Here is a 23,896-nt window from a genome sequence, read left to right as displayed (position 1 = left end):
TCTCTCTCTACCCTATCCCTCCATCCCCTTTTCTCCATCCCCTATCTATCTATCTATCTATCTATCTATCTATCTATCTATCTATCTATCTATCTATCTATCTATCTATCTATCTATCTATCTATCTATCTATCTATCTATCTATCTATCTATCTATCTATCTGTCTGTCTGTCTGTCTGTCTGTCTGTCTGTCTGTCTGTCTGTCTGTCTGTCTGTCTGTCTGTCTGTCTGTCTGTCTGTCTGTCTGTCTGTCTGTCTGTCTGTCTGTCTGTCTGTCTGTCTGTCTGTCTGTCTGTCTGTCTGTCTCTGTCTGTCTGTTCAATTCAAGGGGCTTTATTGGCATGGGAAACACGTGTTAACATTGCCAAAGCAAGTGAAGTAGATAATATACAAAGTGAAATACCGGTAAACAATAAAAATGAACAGTAAACATTACACATACAGAAGTTTCAAAAGAACAAAGACATTACAAAGGTCATATTATGTATATATACAGTGTTGTAACGATGTACAAATGGTTAAAGTACACAAGGGAAAATAAATTAGCATAAATATGGGTTGTTTTTACAATGGTGTTTGTTCTTCACTGGTTGACCTTTTCTTGTGGCAACAGGTCACAAATCTTGCTGCTGTGATGGCACACTGTGGAATTTCACCCAGTAGACATGGGAGTTTATCAAAATTGGGTTTGTTTTCGAATTCTTTGTGGGTCTGTAATCTGAGGGAAATATGTGTCTCTAATATGGTCATTGGGCAGGAGGTTAGGAAGTGCAGCTCAGTTTCCACCTCATTTTGTGGGCAGTGTGCACATAGCCTGTCTTCTCTTGAGAGCCATGTCTGCCTACGGTGGCCTTTCTCAATAGCAAGGCTATGCTCACTGAGTCTGTACATAGTCAAAGCTTTCCTTAAGTTTGGGTCAGTCACAGTGGTCAGGTATTCTGCCAGGGTCGTGTCTGTCTGTCTGTCTGTCTGTCTGTCTGTCTGTCTGTCTGTCTGTCTGTCTGTCTGTCTGTCTGTCTGTCAAGGAGGTCTTATTTTGACGTTGCACGGACTCTGGAGTCTCAACATAGTGGCGTTTTTCTAATAACTGGTTCACTACTGTGGAAGGACATCCCTTTTCAGGGTCCACCTTCTTTTAGGAGAATGGTTCATGGGATGTTTTGGCACGCACGCCAAACGCACGCATCACATACACACATTTGAGCTGAGGAACTCAGGTAGTAGCAGGGGTGATTTGTGTTCAGACCTTCAGCAGCTCTGACCTGTGGATCAGGGACTATTAGCCTATTCCCACATCTGTAGATAACAGAGAATAATTGAAGATAATACTAGATGGAATACTAACTAGATGTGTTAATGGTGTTCTATCTTACTGCTGTTACTGGGTCATGTAGCTCCTAGTTGTCCCCTAGACAGTGGGAGGAGCCCTGGATATAGACTATGTGCTTAATACCCAATTATAAACTGGGTGGTTCGAGCCCTGAATGCTGACAGGCTGACAGCCGTGGTAGATCACGGGTATGACAAAACGTATTTTTACTGCTCTAATTACGTGCTTAATACACAATTAGACAATGAAACACGATGATACGACTGCAGAATGGGGTACATTTAATTTGATCGCTCTACATCAGATTTTAATGAGCGAATTGATCTTATAAATTATTTAAATTAAGTAAAACATCAAACTATTTGTGAGTGAATTGTTAGGGACATGACTTGTGCAAATACATTTGACTTATTTCTATAGTTTTCTACTTTTGGCCATACTGTATAAGAAAAAAAGCTGGGTAAACAGCTGTCATTTCTTACTGCCTTCTTTGTGATTTTCTTAAGACCTGGGCACAAACCACAAGCTAAGTCAAGAAAACGTTAAGTATTGGGTCGTGTTCATCAGGGCACGCAGTAACATATTTATTTATGTTGTTCCAGCCCATTGGTCAGCTGGAGAGATATCCAGCACCTGCTGGTCAAGACGTCCAGGCCTGTCCACCTGAAGGCCAATGACTGGAAGACCAATGCAGCCGGACACAGAGGTAGCTACAGTACAATGGACTCCTCCTGTACCAGTGGAGGCTGGTGGAGGGAGAGATGGGGAGGACAGGCATTTTTCCTCCACCAGCCTCCACTGTCATATACTGTATGGCAGTGTTCGTTAACTTGGTCCTTCAGAGATCCCCAGCATTCAGAGATCCCCCAGCATTCAGAGATCCCCCAGCATTCAGAGATCCCCCAGCATTCAGAGATCCGCCAGCATTCAGAGATCCGCCAGCATTCAGAGATCCCCCAGCATTCAGAGATCCGCCAGCATTCAGAGATCCCCCAGCATTCAGAGATCCCCCAGCATTCAGAGATCCCCCAGCATTCAGAGATCCCTCAGCATTCAGAGATCCCCCAGCATTCAGAGATCCCTCAGCATTCAGAGATCCCCCAGCATTCAGAGATCCCCCAGCATTCAGAGATCCCCCAGCATTCAGAGATCCGCCAGCATTCAGAGATCCCCCAGCATTCAGAGATCCCCCACCATTCTGAGATCCCCCAGCATTCAGAGATCCGGCAGCATTCAGAGATCCGCCAGCATTCAGAGATCCCCCAGCATTCAGAGATCTGCCAGCATTCAGAGATCCCCCAGCATTCAGAGATCCCCCAGCATTCAGAGATCCCCCAGCATTCAGAGATCTGCCAGCATTCAGAGATCCCCCAGCATTCAGAGATCCTCCAGCATTCAGAGATCCCCCAGCATTCAGAGATCCCCCAGCATTCAGAGATCCCTCAGCCATTGCACATAGTTGTTCTGTTCCAGCACTCGTGTTGGTTTATGATTTCCAAGTAATTGCTCGCCTTCGGCTCACAAACTTTTGACTAGTTTTGTGTATCTAATTATATATATATATATATCTCATTGCTTAAATGTATGCATAAATAAGACCTTATAGATGCCCAGTCTTGGTCAGTTTTTTTAGGTAGGGCTGAGTGGGTGTGTGTGTTTGATTAGGGCTGGTACCTCTCTTATCACTTCACCTGGAGAGGAAGGTGTAACATTTGAACTGTTTCTTATAAATCCATCATCAGCTGTGTAGTAGTTACACCAGTTCAGGATATGCTTCCCCCCCTGCCCACCCCCAAAATTAAAGAAAGGAAAAAAGAAAGATGGAATGTAATAATTTAGGGCATCTTTCTCTTTAGAAGCTTCACTCATCCATTTAGACACAGGTCTAACTCCTCATCTCTCTCTCTCTCTCCTCTCTCTCTCTCTCTCTACCCCTCTCTCTCTCTCTCGCTCCACCCCTCCCTCTCTCTCTCCCTCTCTCTCTCTCGCTCCACCCCTCCCTCTCTCTCTCGCTCCACCCCTCCCTCTCTCTCCCTCTCTCTCTCGCTCTACCCCTCTCTCTCTCTCTCGCTCCACCCCTCCCTCTCTCTCTCCCTCTCTCCTCCTCGCCTCCACCCCTCGCCTCTCTCTCTCGCTCCACCCTAAACCCCTCTCTCTCTCCTCTCTCTCCTCCCCCCCTCCCCTCTCTCTCTCGCCACCTCCCTCCTCGCTCCACGCCTCCCTCTCTCTCTCGCTCTCCCCTCCCTCTCTCTCTCCCTCCTCTCCCTCTCTCCTCTCACCCTCCCTCTCTCTCTCCCTCTCTCTCGCTCCACCCCCCTCTCTCTCTCTCCTCCTCTCTCTCGCTCTCCTCTACCCCCTCTCTCTCTCTCGCTCCACCCCTCCCTCTCTCTCTCCCCTCTCCCTCTCGCTCCACCCCTCTCTCTCTCTCTCTCTCCCTCTCTCTCCTCTCGCTCTACCCCTCTCTCTCTCTCTCCTCTCTCTCTCGCCCACCCCTCCTCCCTCTCTCGCTCCACCCCTCCCTCTCTCTCTCGCTCCACCCCTCCCTCTCTCTCTCCCTCGCTCGCTCCCCCCCCTCCCTCTCTCTCGCTCCACCCTTCTCTCTCTCTCTCGCTCCACCCCCCCCCCTCTCTCCTCTCTCCCTCTCTCTCGCTCCACCCCTCTCTCTCTCTCTCCCTCTCTCTCTCGCTCTACCCCTCTCTCTCTCTCTCCCTCTCTCTCGCTCCACCCCTCTCTCTCTCTCTCTCTCCTTCTCTCTCTCGCTCCCCCCCCCTCTCTCTCTCTCTCCCTCTCTCTCGCTCTACCCCTCTCTCTCTCTCTCTCGCTCCACCCCTCCCTCTCTCTCTCCCTCTCTCTCTCGCTCCACCCCTCCCTCTCTCTCTCGCTCCACCCCTCCCTCTCTCTCTCGCTCCACCCCTCCCTCTCTCCTCTCGCTCCACCCCTCCTCTTCTCTCTCCCTCTACCCCTCTCTCTCTCTCTCGCTCCACCCCCTCCCTCTCTCTCTCCCTCTCTCTCTCGCTCCACCCCTCCCTCTCTCTCTCGCTCTACCCCCCTCTCTCTCTCTCGCTCCACCCCTCCCTCTCTCTCTCCCTCTCTCTCTCGCTCCACCCCTCCCCTCTCTCTCTCGCTCCACCCCTCCCTCTCTCTCTCCCTCTCTCTCTCGCTCCACCCCTCCCTCTCTCTCTCCCTCTCTCTCTCGCTCCACCCCTCCCTCTCTCTCTCGCTCCACCCCTCCCTCTCTCTCAGTGAGTCACCTGTATGGCTTTGGGCTGGTGGATGCGGAGGGTATGGTGGTGGAGGCTAAGAAGTGGAGGAGTGTTCCTACCCAGCACACCTGTACTAGGATGTCTGAACGACGAACCAGGTGAGGAAGCAGCGCCCTACCGGTTATGTGGTTCCCTTTGTGCCAAGACAACCTGTAACGTTCAGAAAACATTTAAAAACATTCAAATACCCATTCAGGAGGGCTGTGGTATATTTGGTGAAGCATTCAGAATGTTTCAGATAGAACTGTAATGAATAGAGCTCAAACAATTCCTTGTTCTACTGGACACACACACACACACACACACACACACACACACACACACACACACACACACACACACACACACACACACACACACGCGCGCGCGCACGCACACACATAAACACATACACATTCAGACACACACATACATACATACATACATACATACATACATACATACATACATACATACATACATACATACATACATACATACATACATACATACATACATACATACATACATACATACATACATACAAACACACACACGTCCTCCTCCTCCATAACCACTAGTGTTATATTCTAGCTGTTATAAACTGTAATATGTGAAAACAGGGATCTGATGATTATAATGCTTTGTAATTAAATCAGTTTATTTTCATCAGGAGGATATTGTCAGTAATTGGAGCATGTCTACGCATGATGAGCTCATAGCAGGCTGTTGAAGATGCGTAGCGTCTAGGTGTTTATGAAGCACATAGAGGCACTGACTATTATTATATATTATAAGATAATAAAAACAGAGTCGTTTAACGCCGGATGAACTTGTCTACACCCTAACCTTCAGTTAGTTGCAAAACACTCTTTATATTTTCTGTGGGGTGGAAATCATCAGAGTGGATCCAGGGGATTGTGAGGTGTGTGTGTGTGTGTGTGTGCACTGCTTTTGATCCCTATTCTCTATATAGTGCATTGCGTTTCATCCCTATAAAGTACATTACATTTAATCCTTATTCTCTATATAGTGCACTACTTTTGAGCCCTATTCCCTATAGGAGATAAAACTGGATCCATCTAGGGTCAGTGACTGCCTGGCTGCCATCCACTTGACTTGAGAGAAACAAAATGGCGGTTGTTTGTTTATGTAACGATGTGAAGATGTCATTCCATTCCAAAACAGCCAGAGAATAAGAAGCGAAAATTGGCACACCTTCCGGCCAAAAACCCACTCAGAATGTAGTCATGGACACATAGGGAGCCACTTTGCATTTAAAGGGGCAATCAGCAGTTGCTACATCCATTTTTGGACTGATACCCATTGATTTTTGAAAAATATAACATATAAATACCTCATGAGTTTAGATCAACTGTTGTACCCCATCAGAACCCAAAATATAAGCTTGTTTTACTCCAATGTTTGTCAACAATGTAAATGTAAACAAACACTATATAGCCTTAAAACATGGTTAAAACTATAATGTAGGTATCATGGAGGGTCAGTCCTTGCATCCATAGCTCTGTTTATGATTTTAATTCATTGCAACTCTCCAGCCCCATCCCTCAGCTTTTTTCCCAGAAATATTGTTTGTTTCTACTGCTGATTGCCCCTTTAATGGTTCATTTCAAAGACCACTGGTTTTTATACTGCCAAAAACACTCAAAAAGAGGGGAAATATCAAACGCTGTGTGCTTCTTTCCATTCCCTTATCATAGGATTGACTCCTCTGCCAAGTTTGACAATGGACCGAGCTGAGTCATGTTAGCTATCATCACCATGGTGCTGTTGTGCCTGGCACAAACTGGGGGACACTTTTTACGGGTGCACAGGGGAGCATGCTGCTCTGTGTGTCACTATGTTCTGGTACTGCAGCTGTGGTGCTAGTGTTCCATTTGAACAGAGAATAGTTTCTCATAAATCTTAGACGTTGCTCCGGAGATGCACAGGGATGAAAGGGGAGGATGACTTGTGTGTATGTGTGAGTGCCTGTGTGTGTTTGTCCATGGGCCAGAGCCTCTCAACTTATTCCTGCCACACAAAACCCATACAGATCCCTGGTTGGTTGCGTGTGGGTGAGAAAAGCAAATGTGTAAAGCAAGAACTACAATTAGCTACACAAAATGGTGATCTGTGTATTTGCAGAGCAAAAATATGCAGACATGTGAACCCCTGCTATTTTAACCAGTTTAATGTAACTAAATGTACACTACAATTCAGAAGTTTGGGGTCACTTAGAAATGTCCTTGTTTTTGAAAGAAAAGCACATTTTTGGTCCATTAAAATAACATCAAATTTAGCGGAAATACAGTGTAGACATTGTTAATGTTGTAAATGACTATTGTAGCTGGAAACAGCTGATTCTTTAAATGGAATATCTACATAGGTGTACAGAGGCCCATTATCAGCAACCATCACTCCTGTGTTCCAATGACACGTTGTGTTAGCTAATCCAAGTTTATCATTTTAAAAGGCTAATTGATCATTAGAAAACTCTTTTGCAATTGTGTTAGCACAGCTGAAAACTGTTGTTCTGATTAAAGAAGCAATATAACTGGCCATCTTTAGACTAGTTGAGTATCTGGAGCATCAGCATTTGTGTGTTCGATTACAGGCTCAAAATGTCCAGAAACAAAGAAACTTTATTCTGAAACTCGTCAGTCTATTCTTGTTCTGAGAAATGAAGGCTATTCCATGCGAGAAATTGTCAAGAAACTGAAGATCTCGTACAACACTGTGTACGAGATCTGAGTGGGAGGCCCCGGTGCACAACTGAGCAAGAGGACAAGTACATTAGAGTGTCTAGTTTGAGAAACAGACGCCTCACAAGTCCTCAACTGGCAGCTTCATTAAATAGTACCCGCAAAACACCAGTCTCAACGTCAACAGTGAAGAGGTGACTCCGGGATGCTGGCCTTCTAGGCAGAGTTCCTCTGTGTTCTTTTGCCCATTTTAATCTTTTCTTTTTATTGGTCAGTCTGAGAAATGGCTTTTTCTTTGCAACTCTGCCTAGAAGGCCAGCATCCCGGAGTTGCCTCTTCACTGGAATGTAAAGAAATGATCAGTGCTTTCTCGCTGGTCACTGTAACGTCCGTCTGAAGGAGTAGACCAAGGCGCAGCTTGGGTTGGGTTCATCATATTTTAATTAACGTGAACCAGCAAAACAATAAACAAAGCACAACGAACGAACAGTATTGCAGGCTCCTCACAGCTATGCAAAATCAACTTCCCACAAAAGACAGGTGGAAAAAGGGCTACCTAAGTATGGCTCCCAATCAGCGACAACGAAGTACAGCTGTCCCTGATTGAGAGCCATACCAGGCCAAAACACAGAAATACAAAAACTAGATAACTAGATAGGGAACATAGAATGAAGATAGAAATATTAAATATAGAACATACATCAAAACCCCAAACACACAAAACAAACACCCCCCTGCCACGCCCTGACCAAACTACTATAACAAATAACCCCTTTTACTGGTCAGGACATGACAGTACCCCCCCCCCCCCCCCCCCCCCAAAGGTGCAGACCCCAAATGCACCTGAAACAAAATCTCACAAAATAATAACCCCAAACTAAAGGGAGGGAAGGGAGGGTGGCCACCGTCAACGACGTTTCTTGTGCTACACCCCCTCCTTCCCAATCCTCCCACCTACAGAGGTGGGACTGGCGGGCGGCTCTGGCGGCTCCGGACTGGCGGGACTTGCAGTAGGCCTGGCTCTGGGAGCAGGCACAGGATTCACCAGGCTGGAGAGACATGCAGGAGGCCTGGCTCTGGGAGCAGGCACAGGATAGACCGGGTCTCGAAGACGTACTGGAGGTCTGGAGCGCACAGCCTGCACAACCCGTCCTGGCTGGGTTGTAACAGTAGCCCTGCACGGGCTGGCACAGGGCGAACTGGGCTGTGCAGAGGACTGATGGCTGCCGTGCGTAGAGCAGGCGCAGGGTAGCCTGGGCCTAGGAGACGCACTGGTGGCCAGATGTGCTGCGCAGGCATACTCCTACCTGGCTGGATGCCCACTCTAGGACGGCACTTGCGGGGGGCTGGGATGTAGCGCACCGGGCTATGAGCGCGCACTGGAGACACCGTGCGCTCTATCGCATAACACGGTGCCTGACCAGTACCACGCTGCTTCCGGTAAGCACGGGGATTTGGCTCAGGTCTAACGCCTGACTCCGCCAATCTCCCCCCAAAAATGTTGGGGGGCTGCCTCTCAGCCTCCACTTGCCGTGCCAGCCGATCCTCCCAGAAACGCTGTTCTGCCTTCGCTGCCTCAATCTCCTCCGGCAGGCGACGGTATTCTCCCGCTTGTCTCCAGGGTCCCTGTCAGTCCAGAATCTCCTCCCAAGTCCATGACTCTAGATAGCTCCTCTCCTGGTTCTACTCCCTTCCACGCTGCTTGGTCCGTTGGTGGTGGGAAGTTCTGTAACGTCCGTCTGAAGGAGTAAACCAAGGCGAAGCGTGGGTTGGGTTCATCATATTTTAATTAACGTGAACCAGCAAAACAATAAACAAACACAACGAACGAACAGTATTGCAGGCTACTCACAGCTATGCAAAATCAACTTCCCACAAAAGACAGGTGGAAAAAGGGCTACCTAAGTATGGCTCCCAATCAGCGACAACGAAGTACAGCTGTCCCTGATTGAGAGCCATACCAGGCCAAATCACAGAAATACAAAAACTAGATAGGGAACATAGAATGAACATAGAAATATTAAATATAGAACATACATCAAAACCCCAAACACACAAAACAAACACCCCCCTGCCATGCCCTGACCAAACTACTATAACAAATAACCCCTTTTACTGGTCAGGACGTGACAGTCACACACTGGTTGAATCACCGTTTTTTCCGCATCATTTCAATGGAATTAAGTTGAACCAATGTGGAATAGACGTTGAATTGACCTCTGTGCCCAGTGGGATGTGCTTTTATGGTCTGTCCTACACTCTTAGTAAAAAAGGTTCCAAAATGGTGCTTTGGCTGTTGCCATATGAGAACCCTTTTTGGTTTATGGTAGAACCCTTTTGGGTTTCAGGTAGAACCCTCTGTGGAAAGGGTTCTACCTGGAACCCAAAAGTGTTCTACCTGGAACCAAAAATGGTTCTTTAAAGAGTTATCCTATGGGGACAGCCGAAGAACCCTTTTAGGTTCCAGGTAGCACTTTTGTAGGAAGTCAGTTAGCCAATGATATGTGACGGTAATTCAATTTCATATTGGCTGCTTTCTATTCATTCTGTCACTGCCCGTGTAGTTCCCTTAGTAACACAACTCTCCTCTAACACCCCGTGCAGTCTATAATACAGTCGAAATTTGTCTAATACAGTCGTTTCAGAAAAGGGTAGCTTTTAGGGTAGCAGTACAGTGAGGGAAAAAAGTATTTGATCCCCTGCTGATTTTGTACGTTTGCCCACTGACAAAGAAATTATCAGTCTATAATCAGTCTATAAGAACAACAAAAAAGTCCAGAAAAATGCATGTCAAAAATGTTATAAATTGATTTGCATTTTAATGAGGGAAATAAGTATTTGACCCCCTCTCACTCAGAAAGATTTCTGTCTCCCAGGTGTCTTTTATACAGGTAACGAGCTGAGATTAGGAGCACACTCTTAAAGGGAGTGCTCCTAATCTCAGTTTGTTACCTGTATAAAAGACACCTGTCCACAGAAGCAATCAATCAATCAGATTCCAAACTCTCCACAATGGCCAAGACCAAAGAGCTCTCCAAGGATGTCAGGGACAAGATTGTAGACCTACACAAGGCTGGAATGGGCTACAAGACCATCGCCAAGCAGCTTGGTGAGAAGGTGACAACAGTTGGTGCGATTATTCACAAATGGAAGAAACGCAAAAGAACTGTCAATCTGCCTGTGGCTCCATGCAAGATCTCACCTCGTGGAGTTGCAATGATCATGAGAACGGTGAGGAATCAGCCCAGAACTACACGGGAGGATCTTGTCAATAATCTCAAGGCAGCTGGGACCATCGTCACCAAGAAAACAATTGGTAACACACTACGCCGTGAAGGACTGAAATCCTGCAGCGCCCGCAAGGTCCCCCTGCTCAAGAAAGCACATATACATGCCCGTCTGAAGTTTGCCAATGAACATCTGAATGATTCAGAGGACAACTGGGTGAAAGTGTTGTGGTCAGATGAGACCAAAATGGAGCTCTTTGGCATCAACTCAACTCGCCGTGTTTGGAGGAGGAGGAATGCTGCCTATGACCCCAAGAACACCATCCCCACCGTCAAACATGGTGGTGAAAACATTATGCTTTGGGGGTGTTTTTCTGCTAAGGGGACAGGACAGCTTCACCGCATCAAAGGGACAATGGACGGGGCCATGGACAGTCAAATCTTGGGTGAGAACCTCCTTCCCTCAGCCAGGGCATTGAAAATGGGTCGTGGATGGGTATTCCATCATGACAATGACCCAAAACACACGGCCAAGGCAACAAAGGAGTGGCTCAAGAAGAAGCACATTAAGGTCCTGGAGTGGCCTAGCCAGTCTCCAGACCTTAATCCCATAGAAAATCTGTGGAGGGAGCTGAAGGTCCGAGTTGCCAAACGTCAGCCTCGAAACCTTAATGACTTGGAGGAGATCTGCAAAGAGGAGTGGGATAAAATCCCTCCTGAGATGTGTGCAAACCTGGTGGCCAACTACAATAAACGTCTGACCTCTGTGATTGCCAACAAGGGTTTTGCCACCAAGTACTAAGTCATGTTTTGCAGAGGGGTCAAATACTTATTTCCCTCATTAAAATCCAAATCAATTTAAAACATTTTTGACATGCGTTTTTTTTAATGTTTTGTTGTTATTCTGTCTCTCACTGTTCAAATAAACCTACCATTAAAATTATTGACCGATCATTTCTTTGTCAGTGGGCAAACGTACAAAATCAGCAGGGGATCAAATACTTTTTTCCCTCACTGTATGTTTCACATGTCTGGTTGTCTTTGGTTTGTGAGTGGCCCCAGGCTTGCATAACAGTGATACTGCTTCTGACTCAGTCCTTCACAGAAAAACAGGAAGGAAAGAGAAAACATTACTTTGTTTTGAGGAAACCATATATTTTTTAAAAACATTCACCACTTTGCAACGGAAACACATTGAATAGGTTCAAAGCTTACTTTTTTCTGAAGGATGCTCAAGGCAATCTTCTTGTTTAGAAAATCATTTTTGAAAGGCTTTAATGTATTATCTTCACATTTCAATAGAAGCTTTCACAGAAAGTTATTCTTAAATTGAAATGCAATACTTGAGATGCTTTTAGTAGGGATTCTTCAACAAGAGACAAATCGTTTTCATGCTAACATCTTAGTTATATGTAAAATTGCACAACTAAGATCTCTTTGGCAAAATTTATGACAGATTTCTTGAATTATCTTAGAATAATTCTGACTATTTTGAGGTGGACAAACCATATTATTGCTAGTACTCGTTTTTCAAGTGAAAGTGTTTTAAAGGAGTATGGGAGCACACTCGTTCGGTACGCCTAGCCGAACGGAAGCATGTTGACGCCTTTACTCCCTTGGCACATGTAGATCTAGAAACATTGTCGAAAAAGCTAATGAGAAAATATTAGTGTAAGTTGGAGCTATTACCATAATGTTCATACGTATTGCCAGGAATTGTTACTGACCACATGAAGTATTTACACGTATCAGATCCTTTCAGATCTACACAAGTGCCTATAGGCCCTAGGGCAGGGGTCACCAACCCTGTTCCTGGAGAGTTACCGTCCTGTATGTTTTAACTCCAACTGTGTTCCTGGAGAGTTACCGTCCTGTATGTTTTAACTCCAACCCTGTTCCTGGAGAGTTACCGTCCTGTATGTTTTAACTCCAACCCTGTTCCTGGAGAGTTACCGTCCTGTATGTTTTAACTCCAACCCTGTTCCTGGAGAGTTACCGTCCTGTATGTTTTAACTCCAACCCTGTTCCTGGAGAGTTACCGTCCTGTATGTTTTAACTCCAACCCTGTTCCTGGAGAGTTACCGTCCTGTATGTTTTAACTCCAACCCTGTTCCTGGAGAGTTACCGTCCTGTATGTTTTAACTCCAACCCTGTTCCTGGAGAGTTACCGTCCTGTATGTTTTAACTCCAACCCTGTTCCTGGAGAGTTACCGTCCTGTATGTTTTAACTCCAACCCTGTTCCTGGAGAGATACCGTCCTGTATGTTTTAACTCCAACCCTGTTCCTGGAGAGTTACCGTCCTGTATGTTTTAACTCCAACCCTGTTCCTGGAGAGTTACCGTCCTGTATGTTTTAACTCCAACCCTGCTCCTGGAGAGTTACCGTCCTGTATGTTTTAACTCCAACCCTGTTCCTGGAGATAACGAGATATCCTCAGCTCACCCCTAACAAAGGTCTCTGAACACTTCCCTCTCTAAAAAACATCTCACTCAATATGAATAGGGTATTCTGTGCATGTGTGCGTGTCAGTCTGCTAAACCAAAATCAACTTAGATCTTCCATGATTTACTGTACTACTACCCTGACTGCCTGTCAGCGGTCCAAATGTCATCACCTCATATGACTCCCTTGGATAGGATCTGGAGCCTCCTGATAATAGAAGTCAAATGTCTAGTGAGGAATAAGGATTTGATTATGTACAGTAGCACGTCCATCAAAGACTGTGTTCCTGCCACAGATTCTTAACACAGTGTGCGTCCCAAATGCTGCCTATTCACTAGATAGTGCACTACGTTTGACCCATTTGGGATGTAGCCACAGTCAAGTATAGCAGCACTGGAGGGCATTGTGGACTGCTGTTTGCAACGTGACACTGCTTTGATTATTGATTGGTGACAATCTGTCCTTCAGTGTGACATGTCACACACACAGGCATGCAAACACACACTCGCTGTTTCTCTCTTCTTCTCTCTCGCTCTCTCTCACACACACACACAGACTCTCTCACTTACTCACCCACACACACGCATGCACGCACGCACGCACACACACTCACACACACACACACACAGGCCTGTTGGTCTTCAGTTGGATTTTCATTAGCCTGGAGGCTGAGCCAATTGATTGCCTATGCTGATCCACCTCCGTCCAATAGAGCAGTGGAAAATATCCTGTCAGGTTTCATGAGAGAGATGAACATTCACATGACTATATCTCTGCTGTGTGTCTGTCTGTGCCTGTGTGTGTGTGTGTGTGTGTGCATGTGTGCGTGCGTGCGTGTGTGCGTGCCTGTGCCTGTGCCTGTGTCTGTGTCTGTGCCTGTGTGTGCGTGTGTGCGTGTGTGCATGTCTGTGTGTGCGTGTGTGCATGTCTGTGCCTGTGCCTGTGCCTGTGTCTGTGCCTGTGTCTGTGTGTGCGTGTGTACATGTCTGTGCCTGTGCCTATGTCTGTGTGTGCCTGTGTGTGCGTGTGTGCGTCCTTGTGTGTGTGTGTGTGCATCTGGATGGGGGGGATTACAAGTTTTGGATGGGGACATAGTTCTGTGTCGTCCAAATCAGTGTTATTGACTTGCCATCTGTGGGTCGTAAACAAAGCAACTGTGATTCAAAGTCTTTAAACTGATGTGTTCGTAGATCAGTGGAAATATAACTGTTATTATGTGTTGCCTATGAAAACACATGAATAAGCCTTTGGCATTTTGTTGCAGAACAGTTTTTTGCTAGCAACTTGCTTTGAACATTGCTCATCCATATATTTATATATTCTTATTCCTTCCTATTACTTGTTATTGCTTACTGCACTGTCGAAGACTAAAAGCACAAGCATTTCACTACACTCGCAATAACATCTGCTAACCATGTGTATGTGACCAATACATTTGATTTGAATATGTGCCCACCAGAGGCTGTGAGAGAAGATCAGTGGGGAAAACGAGAAAACCTGAACATGCATTTACAGCTTTATAATGCTCACTGTAAGGGGGTTACCATGAATTGGACAGCTTTATAATGCTCACTGTAAAGGGGTTACCATGAATTTGACAGCTTTATAATGCTCACTGTAAGGGGGTTACCATGAATTTGACAGCTTTATAATGCTCACTGTAAGGGGGTTACCATGAATTTGACAGCTTTATAATGCTCACTGTAAGGGGGTTACCATGAATTTGACAGCTTTATAATGCTCACTGTAAGGGGGTTACCATGAATTTGACAGCTTTATAATACTCACTGTAAGGGGGTTACCATGAATTTGACAGTAGCTTACAAGCAGCTCGGTGGTCAGTAACATTCTGTATTTCATATTACAGTACACCTGCTGTAATATCAACATGGTATCAAAGCAAGTACTGTGTAATGACACACAGTACAATACTGTAACATTTACTTTATTATGCTGTAAAAAAGTAAATGTTACTGTAATCGGAATGAATACATGAATGAATGAAATGAAATGAGGGGATGGGTTTGTATTTTACAGTATTTTACTGTGGGATTAGTGCAAGCAGTTTGGCTGCTAAGTGCTTCCACATTACAGCAAACAGTATCAATGAATATGTTGTGTTTTATATCACTTGCACTTCTAGAGGCCTTAACAAATACTTCCAAACTGGCAGCGACTACAGGGCAAACAGACCAAAAGGACATGGCAAAATGAACCATTTAACGTTTAAGACTTTCTGCCAGTCCAATCTGTTCCCTATAAATGTTTAATTGATGGGGCACTTTAACCACATAGGAGTAAAATTGGTACAGCATTCCCGCTCATGGGTGCAACAATTATAGCCTCTTACAAGGTACGCTTCACAATATGTTAATGAGCAAGAAATAACAATACTGTGCACCCACTAGTGGACAAAATGGTTTTTGGCACTCAAAATATACAGTACGGTACTGTATTCTGTGGGGTAGAATTACAATACCATTTGAAAAACAGAACCAACTTTGGGAAACTTTGATTTACAGTATGGTGCAGTAAAACGTTTCAGCGTTTTTTACTGTTGATAATGTCTCAAATGACCTAATAAATGACAGTTTTCGGTTACAGTGCTCTATGTACTGTATCTCATATGGTATGATGATGTAATGGAAACAATGGGAGTCTGTCTGCACTCTTTCATAGTCCTTATTTAAAAAATGATGTCAGTCACAGGTGGTTAGGTTTCAAAAACAGGATACTGGAAAGGATATACCTGCACACTGTCAAAAACAGAGAGAAAAAATGAAGCTCAGATCAAATCAAAAAGCGAATAAAAACAGATTATGTTTCACTGGCCTACACACAATACCCCATAATGTCAAAGGGGAATTATGTTTTTAGACATTTTTACAAATTCAACCCCTTTGTTATGGCAAGCCTACAGACGTTTAGGAGTAAATATTTGCTTAACAAGTCACATACGTTGCATGTACTCACTCTGTGTGCAATAATAGTTTTTAACATGATTTTTGAATGACTGCCTCATCTTTGTACCCCACACGTTCAATTATCTCTAAAGTCCCTCTGTCGAGCAATGAATTTCAAACACAGATTCAACCGCAAAGACCAGGGAGGTTTTCCAATGCCTCGCAAAGAAGGGCACCTATTGGTAGATTAGTAAAAAAAAACAGATATTGAATATCCCTTTTAGCATGGTGAAGTTAGGAATTACACTTTGGATGGTGTATCAATACACCCAGTCACTACAAATATACAGCCGTCCTTCCTAACTCAGTTGGCGGAGAGGAAGGAAACTGCTCAGGGATTTCACCATGATGCCAATGGTGACTTTAAAACAGTTACATATTTTAATGGCTGTGATAGGAGAAAACTGAGGATCAACAACATTTTAGTTACTCGGCAATACTAACCCAAATGACAGAGTGTCAAGGGGTGAGTGTAGCTGGTGCATGGAAGTCAGGCGCAGGAGAGCAGAGATGAGTGGACAAAGCACTTTACTTAGGCAATCATTTGCACAGAACGCAAACGCGTCACAAAACAAATGCCCAACAAACAAGTGAGGCAGCACAAAGTACAAAAACCCAAGTTCAAAGTACAGGCTGCCACAAAGCACAGGTATAAAACCAAACCCGGCGCAAACCAGCCGGAAGCGTGCCAACCTCAACAATAAACAATTTCACACACAGACATGGGGGGAACAGAGGGTTAAATACACGACAAGTATTGAGGGAAATGAAAACCAGGTGTATGGGGAAAACAAGACAAAACAAATGGAAAATGAAAGGTGGATCGGCGATGGCTAGAAGACCGGTGACGTCGACCGCCGAACGCCGCCTGAACAAGGAGAGGAACCGACTTCGGCGGAAGTCGTGACACAGAGTGAAATGAAGGAAGCCTGTACAGAATAAAACTATTCCAAAATATGCATCCTGTTTGCAACAAGGCACTAAAGTAATACTGCTAAAAATATGGCAAAGCAATTCACTTTTTGGCCTGAATACAAAGTGTTATGTTTTGGGCAAATCCAATACAACAAATTACTGAGTACCACTCTCCATATTTTCAAGCATAGTGGTGGCTGCATCATGTTATGGGTATGCCTGTAATTGTTAAGGATTGTGGATTTTTGTCAGAATAAAACATTAAACGGAATGGAGTTAAGCACAGACAAAATCCTAGAGGAAAACCTGGTTCAGTCTGCTTTCCACCAGAAACTGGGATATGAATTCACCTTTCAGCAAGACAATAACCTAACAACACAAGGCCCAATTCCACACTGGAGTATTCGGCACATGTGACAAATAAAATTTGATTTGATTTGAGTTGCTTACCAAGAAGAAAGTGAATGTTCCTGAGAGGCAGAGTTACAGTTTTGACTTTTGAGTGCTTGAAAATCTAGGGCAAGACTTGAAAATGGTGGCCTAGCAATGATCAACAACCAATTTGACAGAGCTTGAAGAAGTAAAAAAAGAATAATGTGCAAATATTGTACTATCCAGGTGTGCAAAGCTCTTAGAAACGTACCCAGAAAGTCTCACAGCTGTATTCGCTGTCGAAGGTATTTCTGACATATATTAACTCAGGGGTGTGAGTACTTATGTAAATGAGATATCTATGTGTTTCATTTTCAATAAATTTGCTAAAATAAAAAAAAAACATGTTTTCACTTTGTCGTTAAGGGGTATTGTGTAGATGGGTGAGAAGAAATAAAAACATCAAATTTGAATTCAGGCTGTAACACACAAACACAGAGTTAATTTGCTCACACACAAATAACACGCACACACATTCATACTGACTCTACACATGCACATACACTCTCATACAATCATCATATACGCTGCTACTACTCTGTTTATCATATATCCTGATGCCTAGTCACCCTACCCCTATACAAACAGTACTACCCCTACCACTCCAGTAAATATACAGGCTGTGTATAATATTACAGGCTGTGTCACAGCCGCCTGTAACCAGGAGACCCATGTAAATATGGTATTGACACTGACCCTGGAACTGACATTGTATATAGCTGCTGATCCTGGCACTTACCCTGTATACTTACTTTCTCGTGTTCTTCTTATGTGTTTTTATTCTACTTTACTTTATTTTATAGTATACTATTTTTACTGCTGATATTGATTACTGCATTGTTGGGAAAGAACTCGCAAGAAAGGCATTTCACTGTACTTGTGCACATGACAATAAAACGTCAAACTTTATAAACTTTTCCAAAGATGCAGAGTTAAATAAGAAAAATTAAACACTTCAGAAATAAAACACACAAGAATGAAGTTATATACAAGGAGTACCAAAAAAATTCTATAAAATAAATAATTTATTAGGAGATGCAAAAATATAGCATATTTATTTGGACATGATGCTTGCACAGCAGGGTTGGGGTCCGTTTGAATTGAAGTCAGTCAATTCAGGAAGTAATTTGTATTTTAAAAAAAGTAAAAATGTTGGAAATAAATACCTTCTCCTTGTCAGTTCATTGAAATAGATACCCTTTTTCCAATTATTGAATTGGAATGTCAGTTTACTGAGCCCAACCCTGGTTTATTCAAATCAAATTTCAAATCAAATAAAATTTATTTATATAGCCCTTCGTATATCAGCTGAAATCTCAAAGTGCTGTACAGAAACCCAGCCTAAAACCCCAAACAGCAAGCAATGCATGTGAAAGAGGCACGGTGGCTAGGAAAAACTCCCTAGGAAAAACTCCCTAGAAAGGCCAAAAACCTAGGAAGAAACCTAGAGAGGAACCAGGCTATGAGGGGTGTGTGCCGGGTGGATATTATAACAGAACATGGTCAAGATGTTAAAATGTTCATAAATGACCAGCATGGTCAAATAATAATAATCATTGTAGTTGTCGAGGGTGCAACAAGCACGTCCGGTGAACAGGTCAGGGTTCCGTAGCCGCAGGCAGAACAGTTGAAACTGGAGCAGCAGCATGGCCAGGTGGACTGGGGACAGCAAGGAGTCATCATGCCAGGTAGTCCCGAGGCATGGTCCTAGGGCTCAGGTCCTCCGAGAGAAAGAAAGAAAGAGAGAAAGAGAGAATTAGAGAGCATATTTAAATTCACACAGGACACCGGATAAGACAAGAGAATACTCCAGATGAAACAGACTGACCCTAGCCCCCCGGCACATAAACTACTGCAGCATAAATACTGGAGGCTGAGACAGGAGGGATCAGAAGACACTGTTGCCCCATCCGATGATACCCCCGGACAGGGCCAAACAGGAAGGATATAACCCCACCCACTTTGCCAAAGCACAGCCCCCACACCACTAGAGGGATGTCTACAACCACCAACTTACCGTCCGAAGACAAGGCCGAGTATAGCCCACAAAAATCTCCGCCATGGCATAACCCAAGGGGGGGTGCCAACCCAGACAGGAAGACCACGTCAGTGACTCAACCCACTCAAGTGACGCACCCCTCCCATGGACGGCATGGAAGAACACCAGTAAGTCAGTGACTCAGCCCCTGTAATAGGGTTAGAGGCAGAGAATCCCAGTGGAAAGAGGGGAACCGGCAAGGCAGAGACAGCAAGGGCGGTTCGTTGCTCCAGCCTTTCCGTTCACCTTCACACTCCTGGGCCAGACTACACTTAATCATAGGACCTACTGAAGAGATAAGTCTTCAGTAAAGACTTAAAGGTTGAGACTGAGTCTGCGTCTCTCACATGGGTAGGCAGACTATTCCATAAAAATTGAGCTCTATAGGAGAAAGCCCTACCTCCAGCCGTTTGCTTAGAAATTCTAGGGACAATTAGGAGGCCTGCGTCTTGTGACCGTAGCGTACGTATAGGTATGTACGGCAGGACCAAATTGGAAAGATAGGTAGGAGCAAGCCCATGTAATGCTTTGTAGGTTAGCAGTAAAACCTTGAAATCAGCCCTTGCCTTAACAGGAAGCCAGTGTAGGGAGGCTAGCACTGGAGTAATATGATCAAATTTTTTGGTTCTAGTCAGGATTCTAGCAGCCGTATTTAGCACTAACTGAAGTTTGTTTAGTGCTTTATCCGGGTAGCAGGAAAGTAGAGCATTTTTAGTAGTCCAGCCTAGAAGTAACAAAAGCATGGATTCATTTTTCTGCGTCATTTTTGGACAGAAAGTTTCTGATTTTTGCAATGTTACGTAGATGGAAAAAAGCTGTCCTTGAAACAGCCTTGATATGTTCTTCAAAAGAGAGATCAGGGTCCAGAGTAACACCGAGGTCCTTCACAGTTTTATTTGAGACGACTGTACAACCATCCAGATTAATTGTCAGATTGAACAGAAGATCTCTTTGTTTCTTGGGACCTAGAACAAGCATCTCTGTTTTGTCCGAGTTTAAAAGTAGAAAGTTTGCAGCCATCCACTTCCTTATGTCTGAAACACAGGCTTCTAGCGAGGGCAATTTTGGAGCTTCACCATGTTTCATTGAAATGTACAGCTGTGTGTCGTCCGCATAGCAGTGAAATTTAACATTATGTTTTCGAATGACATCCCCAAGAGGTAAAATATATAGTGAAAACAATAGTGGTCCTAAAACGGAACCTTGAGGAACACCGAAATTTACAATTGATTTGTCAGAGGACAAACCATTCACAGAGACAAACTGATATCTTTCCGACAGATAAGATCTAAACCAGGCCAGAACTTGTCCATGTAGACCAATTTGGGTTTCCAATCTCTCCAAAAGAATGTGGTGATCGATGGTATCAAAAGCGGCACTAAGATCTAGGAGCACGAGGACAGGTGCAGAGCCTCGGTCTGACGTCATTAAAAGGTCATTTACCACCTTCACAAGTGCAGTCTCAGTGCTATGATGGGGTCTAAAACCAGACTGAAGCGTTTCGTATACATTGTTTGTCTTCAGGAAGGCAGTGAGTTGCTGTGCAACAGCTTTTTCTAAAATTTTTGAGAGGAATGGAAGATTCGATATAGGCCGATAGTTTTTTATAATTTCTGGGTCAAGATTCGGCTTTTTCAAGAGAGGCTTTATTACTGCCACTTTTAGTGAGCTTGGTACACATCCGGTGGATAGAGAGCCATTTATTATGTTCAACATAGGAGGGCCAAGCACAGGAAGCAGCTCTTTCAGTAGTTTAGTTGGAATAGGGTCCAGTATGCAGCTTGAGGTTTTGGAGGCCATGATTATTTTCATCATTGTGTCAAGAGATATAGTACTAAAACACTTTAGTATCTCCCTTGAGCCAAGGTCCTGGCAGAGTTGTGCAGACTCAGGACAATGGAGCTTTGGAGGAATACCCAGATTTAAAGAGGAGTCCGTAATTTGCTTTCTGATGATCATGATCTTTTCCTCAAAGAAGTTCATAAATGTATTACTGCTGAAGTGAAAGCCATCCTCCATTTGCGAATGCTGCTTTTTAGTTAGCTTTGCGACAGTATCAAAAAGAAATTTCGGGTTTTTCTTATTTTCCTCAATTAAGTTGGAAAAATAGGATGATCGAGCAGCAGTGAGGGCTCTTCGATACTGCACGGTACTGTCTTTCCAAGCTAGTCGGAAGACTTCCAGTTTGGTGTGGCGCCATTTCCGTTCCAATTTTCTGGAAGCTTGCTTCAGAGCTCGTGTATTTTCTGTATACCAGGGAGCTAGTTTCTTATGACAGATGTTTTTAATTTTTAGGGGTGCAACTGCATCTAGGGTATTGCGCAAGGTTAAATTGAGTTCCTCGGTTAGGTGGTTAACTGATTTTTGTCCTCTGACGTCCTTGGGTAGGCAGAGGGAGTCTGGAAGGGCATCAAGGAATCTTTGGGTTGTCTGAGAATTTATAGCATGACTTTTAATGCTCCTTGGTTGGGGTCTGAGCAGATTATTTGTTGCAATTGTAAACGCAATAAAATGGTGGTCCGATAATCCAGGATTATGAGGAAAAACATTTAGGTCCACAACATTTATTCCATGGGACAAAACTAGGTCCAGAGTATGACTGTGGCAGTGAGTAGGTCCAGAGACATGTTGGACAAAACCCACTGAGTCGATGATGGCTCCGAAAGCCTTTTTGAGTGGGTCTGTGGACTTTTCCATGTGAATGTTAAAGTCACCAAAAATTTGAATATTATCTGCTATGACTACAAGATCCGATAGGAATTCAGGGAACTCAGTGAGGAACACTGCATATGGCCCAGGAGGCCTGTAAACAGTAGCTATAAAAAGTGAGTGAGTAGGCTGCATAGATTTCATGACTAGAAGCTCAAAAGACGAAAACGTCATTGTTTTTTTTTTGTAAATTGAAATTTGCTATCGTAAATGTTAGCAACACCTCCGCCTTTGCCGGATGCACGGGGGGTATGGTCACTAGTGTAACCAGGGGGTGAGGCCTCATTTAACACAGTAAATTCATCAGGCTTAAGCCATGTTTCAGTCAGGCCAATCACATCAAGATTATGATCAGTGATTAGTTCATTGACTATAACTGCCTTGGAAGTGAGGGATCTAACATTAAGTAACCCAATTTTGAGATGTGAAGTATCACAATCTCTTTCAATAATGGCAGGAATGGAGGAGGTCTTTATACTAGTGAGATTACTAAAGCGAACACCGCCATTTTTAATTTTGCCCAACCTAGATCGAGGCACAGACACGGTCTCAATGGGAAAAGCTGAGCTGACTACGCTGACTGTGCTAATGGCAGACTCCACTAAGCTGGCAGGCTGGCTAACAGCCTGCTGCCTGGCCTGCACCCTATTTCATTCTGGAGCTAGAGGAGTTAGAGCCCTGTCTATGTTCGTAGATAAGATGAGAGCACCCCTCCAGCTAGGATGGAGTCCGTCACTCCTCAACAGGCCAGGCTTGGTCCTGTTTGTGGGTGAGTCCCAGAAAGAGGGCCAGTTATCTACAAATTCTATCTTTTGGGAGGGGCAGAACACAGTTTTCATCCAGCGATTAAGTTGTGAGACTCTGCTGTAGAGCTCATCACTCCCCCTAACTGGGAGGGGGCCAGAGACAATTACTCGATGCCGACACATCTTTCTAGCTGATTTACACGCTGAAGCTATGTTGCGCTTGGTGACCTCTGACTGTTTCATCCTAACATCGTTGGTGCCGACGTGGATAACAATATCTCTATACTCTCTACACTTGCCAGTTTTAGCTTTAGCCAGCACCGTCTTTAGATTAGCCTTAACGTCGGTAGCCCTGCCCCCTGGTAAACAGTGTATGATCGCTGGATGATTTATTGAGCCCAACCCTGGTTTACTGAGCCCAACCCTGGTTTACTGAGCCCAACCCTGGTTTATTGAGCCCAACCCTGCTTTACAGTGCAATAAAGTGCATTTAAATATAAGTGAAAAAACTCATGTTTTGTTTGACTTAACCAGCATCAGTGTCTCAAAGGCTAGCACACACTCCTGGCTTATATACAATTATTTGCCCTAATTAATATATAATAATTATATAATATCTTTGCATCTGAGCTTCCGTTTGAGATTTTTTTCCCCTCATCAATACATTTGGCTACACCTTCTATCTTTGACCACATCACAGCTCTGCCAATAAACGACACAACCCACGCACTCATGTGCTACTGCTGTGTGTGGCCCTTCTGTTCTGTAGTACCGATAGTAAGACCCTCACACTCAATTGCTTCAACACAAACCTTTATTAGTTGACGATCTTAAGGATCGGAATGTTATGAAATAATAAAAGTAGCCAATGTTGGAGTAATTGGGGGTGTGGGTCCTAGTTTACTCACTTCACACTGCTCTCTCCCACTTGGACAAGAGGGGAAATAACTATGTGAGAATGCTGTACACAGACTACAACTCAGCATTGAAAACCATATTGCCCTCCAAGCTCCTCACCAAGCTGGGGACCCTGGGACTGAACACCTTCCTCTGGAGCTGGATCCTGGACTTCCTGATGGGATGGCCCCAGGTGGTGAGGGTAGGCAACGACACCTCCGCCACACTGACCCTCAACACGGGGGCCC

At 44.4% G+C, this 23,896-nt stretch overlaps 1 protein-coding gene across 2 annotated transcripts in view; it reads left to right on the top strand.

The window, feature by feature from the left end:
* Positions 1–23,896, top strand: part of LOC115166893 (proprotein convertase subtilisin/kexin type 6) — a gene marked incomplete in the record, with an annotated part of 86,931 nt that overhangs the window by 37,251 nt on the left and 25,784 nt on the right. For both annotated transcript variants that reach the window (XM_029720798.1, XM_029720799.1), the window contains 2 exon segments: positions 1,934–2,037; positions 4,575–4,692. In XM_029720798.1, the coding sequence (XP_029576658.1) occupies positions 1,934–2,037; positions 4,575–4,692 (222 nt within the window).

The sequence above is a fragment of the Salmo trutta genome, chromosome 29 (genome assembly GCF_901001165.1).
Source record: "Salmo trutta chromosome 29, fSalTru1.1, whole genome shotgun sequence".
Classification (NCBI taxonomy): Eukaryota; Metazoa; Chordata; class Actinopteri; order Salmoniformes; family Salmonidae; genus Salmo; species Salmo trutta.
Note: the sequence above shows the minus strand (reverse complement) of the source record. Positions and strands in the feature narration are given on the sequence as shown.